We start from the raw sequence: 4,071 nt of genomic DNA, 5'->3' as shown, positions 1-4,071 counted from the left end.
CCGTCGTCGTCGACGACGATCCCGGGCACATGTGTCGAACCTGAAATATGTAGGCGTGGTCTGGATGGAACTAGCAGACGCATACCGACGACGGAATATGTTCACCCCGTTGGTACGCTCCACCCTCGTCCAACGCTGGGAACGTTTCCATTGGCCGAAAGCCACCCTCGTTGCGCCTCCACCTGCCACCCTTGGCTACTCTCCGTCGGGTATTCTACCCCTAAATACAGGGGATGCGCGGTCGGTTCCCTCATTTTAACGTGCTCCGCCGACGCAAGCTGTACCCCTGCGTCGAGTTTCTGTGTTCCCATCTTCGGTGTTGTTGCGAATCTGTGCGGTCACCAGCAGTCGGCACTCGTGATTAGACTGATGTTTGTTGCCTGCCTGATCGAAAGATCTCGTGCCAGCCGATGTCTTAAATTGAGAAGAGTCGGAGGAGACCTTTGGAACGCACGCGGTGTTGTTGACGCAGAGAGGACTCTTTGTTGGACGCGTGGTCCGGTGAGTCACAAAGTTCATTAACTATTACGTTTATTGCTTCTTTCAATAAAAAGTTGTAGTTTCAAAGTTGTGATCTTCAGGCAATTTAAGAAGCACTTGTTACTTTTGATTTTACGATAGTTAAGCTTCTCGTTAATTCGCATTAACTGATAAATGTACGAATCACGTATTCTCGATCTTACGGTTACTTAGAGGCGAGTGTCAGTTTCCAGTAGCTTTCAATCACGTTTTCGATTATTCGTCCGATTCTCATTGGCCCAGTTCTATGATCCGAGGTCGTGGCACCTGGCGCGTCCGAGTCATCCATCACAACCGCGTTAAATTGACCATCGGCCGTGATTGTCGCAGGTCGATCATCCGTAACGAGCAGGATGACAATGGAAGATCGCACCAGTGGCATCGACCGTGCCGCCCCCGCGACATCCACGACGGCAACAACGGCGCTAACATCGTCCAGTCCCTCGTCCATCAGCGACGTCACCACCGACGCCGCGTACCCTCTTCAGCGCGCCGGGAAACGTTCCTTCGATGTGGCATTTCTTGTTGCGCCGGACGAGAATCTCGCCCGTCGCCAGAATGAAAAGATGAGGCTGGTATCCGGCAGGAAAGAACGCCACCGAGAGGAAATCTCAACAGAGAACGTCGAGGACAGGTTGCCGCAGAACCTGACGATCAAGAACTACGACAGTGACACTGGTAGCTCAGACAGGCGGAGGGTGATGCAATGTACCGAGAATTCTCTGAGCCCTCCATATATATCACCGAGAACACTTACTCCAACTCTGCCAGGCTTATCGCCCGACGTCGATGCTCGAAGATACGTGCCCAGTACTCGTTTACAGAAGACACCTAGTCCACCCGCGTTCGCCACTCATCAATCAATGCTAGCTACCTGTCCTGACGCGGTGGAGCCTAGCTTGGCTTGTAATAAGGTCTATGATACCGTCATACCCTGTCCAACCGAGAGACACGGAGAATCTCGCAGCGCCTTCACCAAGGTAAACTTGGCGGTACAGAGGAACGGATTTAACGACGATAGCCAGACCTCGCCGAGATCTTCTATATCACCGGATGATCGTACAAGCTACCAGAGCAGCGTCAGTCCGCCGGTGGTACCGTTGACCACCGGCTACAAGTATGCACCGTTTCCAACGAAGATGACGTATCCGTTCTTAGTCAGCCCGGAAGTCGGTCAGCCTGGATTATTGGAGAACCTGAAGATACCCCAGATCGCGCAGCCGCCCAAAGTACCGAGTCCAAAGATACCCAGCTTCCGGCCGGATCTGCCGCCGGTTTACCCGAATTTACCCTATAATCCGATTTCCGTGTTTCCTCCAATGGCCGAGGCGTTGACCAGGCCGAGATTCCTAGCAACGGCCGCTGGAGTGGCTGGCCTTCTGCCCCCGTCGTTCGCTGCACTAAGCCTACCCGCGCAGAACGTTTGCGCCAAGTGCAATCTGTCGTTCCGGATGACTTCTGACCTGGTCTATCACATGAGGTCTCATCACAAGAACGAGAACACCGGCGAGGCAGCCAGGAGACGGCGGGAGGAGAAACTCAGGTGTCCCGTTTGCGACGAGAGCTTTAGGGAGAGGCACCATCTCACCAGGCATATGACCGCGCATCAAGATAAGGAAAGCGACGCGATCGTGGACCAGGTCGAGGTGAAAAGGCGAGCCACTACTGTTCACAGTAAGTGACGACGGAAATCGTCGAGCGAAGATGCGAGGCTGACAGGTTATTCTTTTGAAAATTGAAGCGATACGAAAGTTCGTTCATTTGGCGATATTTCAGAAAGAAAATTCAATTTTGATGAAACATGTTGCTCTAGGGGTCGAAATCGTTGAGTCATATAAGATACCAATGCTCTTCCAATTTTTTAAGATATCATCTTTTAACGTACTATAGCCCGATACACGAAATAATACTATATCTACTTCTAGTTCCTCGATAGCTGAACGTCCAGCAAATTTTTTTCACTCGTCCCTTCTATTCAACTTTTAAACTGATTCAGAACGTTTTACGTGGTATACGTGTACGATAACTAGTCGCTAGGAATTTTATCGAGTTAACTAGGAGATCTTACCTTGTGATAAGGTGCATTCCCTCTCTAGTCAATATTAGGTAGGTGAAATTTGTAAATAATTCAATCTATTCTAGTTGTAAGAGTATTATAAGACGTTCGACCATCTCTTAAATCTCAAATCAATTTTTCTACTGCTCAACGTATTATATACAAAAATTGAATTCAATTTTTACACAGGGCAGAGGGGATTTAACTTTGTTTGACACTTTTCATAGGCGAAAAGTTCGCACGTTTTACATGTTCATGTAGGCAGGTGCGTTTTGACAGGGTGAAAACGCGAACACAGGTGGGGCAGGGTGCGTAGACAGGCGGGAACAGGCGTTCGTTTGTGTGCCGCGGCTGCGGAGGTGGAAGGGATCGGAACGGCAATAAATAGATCGTAAACCGTAGCCCCGGCTAACACACAAACCGGCGGAGCGCGCATAATGGTAGGAAACAATGAATGCCGTAATCGGAAACAGTGCCGGTTTGTTATCTGCCATTTACACTCCATTTAACTTCAAACAGTGAATCGGCTGGCGCGCATTCGCCAGTTTTAAATACACGCGACCTCTCCGGGCACCCCCCGGACTTCAACTCCACCCCCGCTGCACCCGGCCGCCCCGGCTTAACATAGGGTTAACCTGCCGCGCCACGCGGAGTGGCTTAATATTGCCCCGGAATTGCTTGACTTATCGCTCGCTTCCGTTCCGTGCTTAATGTTTGCTTATTTGCTGCTGCTGAATCGCGTTTTGCCCACTTGCATTATAACAATGACAGTTATAATTTATTAAACGGAACGGGAATGTCCGGTGTTCCGATCTTGTAAAATAATTTGGGGTGTGCAATAAAAGAAGAGAGACGAGTCGAGGTAGGTTTAAGTAAAAGAACTCTACAGTATTCTGTACAGCAATAATTATAGTAGTGTGTATATATTCGATTTTCTCTTCACACGAGTGAAAGGGGAGGTCCTTTCTTGGAAATCGTAAGAATAGAAGGATAGTCAGTTTGCGTGGAGATTCAGCGTTATCAGATAATGAAGTTATTAAATGTAAGACGTTGTTCTAATTGTACGTGTACGATATAAGCCCGATGTAAATGGTTCGTCATTTAGATTTAAGGTTCTGTTTCATTTTGTAAGAATTATTTATCGCGACGTAACCGTGATGTCACGTTGTATTCGATGTAAATATCACTCTGTACATAAGCACTGTATGTATCCGGAATCGTTGTTAATGAATAAAAAACTAATCCATGAACAGAAGTTGGCAAAATTTATACCCTTCCTGTTATTTGTCCACTGTTTCGTTCTTAACAGAAGTTCGATATTATTTCTTTGCTTTGTCCGATTTGTTCAAATTTCTCTGAATTCGTCACGGTAATAACTCTTTCGTTCTGAAGAGATACTACGATCTTTTCCCTTTCTCTTGCACTATTGTTCCGTTTCATCGGAAGCCGATTACGTGGCAATAGATTAATTTGTGGCCCCTCGACTGGCGATCTAT

At 47.8% G+C, this 4,071-nt stretch overlaps 1 protein-coding gene across 1 annotated transcript; it reads left to right on the top strand.

Moving 5' to 3' along the window:
- The first annotated feature begins 278 nt into the window (after positions 1-278).
- On the top strand, positions 279-3,783 carry LOC108627211 (uncharacterized). Its single transcript, XM_018028318.2, has 2 exons — positions 279-501; positions 850-3,783. The coding sequence occupies exon 2, from the start codon at positions 873-875 to the stop codon at positions 2,199-2,201; it is 1,329 nt and encodes a 442-aa protein (XP_017883807.1). The 5' UTR covers positions 279-501; positions 850-872; the 3' UTR covers positions 2,202-3,783.
- Positions 3,784-4,071: the final 288 nt, after the last annotated feature.

This window comes from Ceratina calcarata, unplaced genomic scaffold (assembly GCF_001652005.2).
Source record: "Ceratina calcarata isolate Rehan_Ccalc_2016 unplaced genomic scaffold, ASM165200v1 scaffold449.2, whole genome shotgun sequence".
NCBI lineage: Eukaryota > Metazoa > Arthropoda > Insecta > Hymenoptera > Apidae > Ceratina > Ceratina calcarata.
The sequence above is the reverse complement of the archived record's forward strand: the minus strand, read 5'-3'. Positions and strand labels throughout refer to the sequence as shown.

What these genes read in the sequence shown, in the direction of transcription:
- LOC108627211 (XM_018028318.2), top strand. Translation starts at nt 873, where the DNA reads ATGACAATGGAAGATCGCACCAGTGGCATCGACCGTGCCGCCCCCGCG.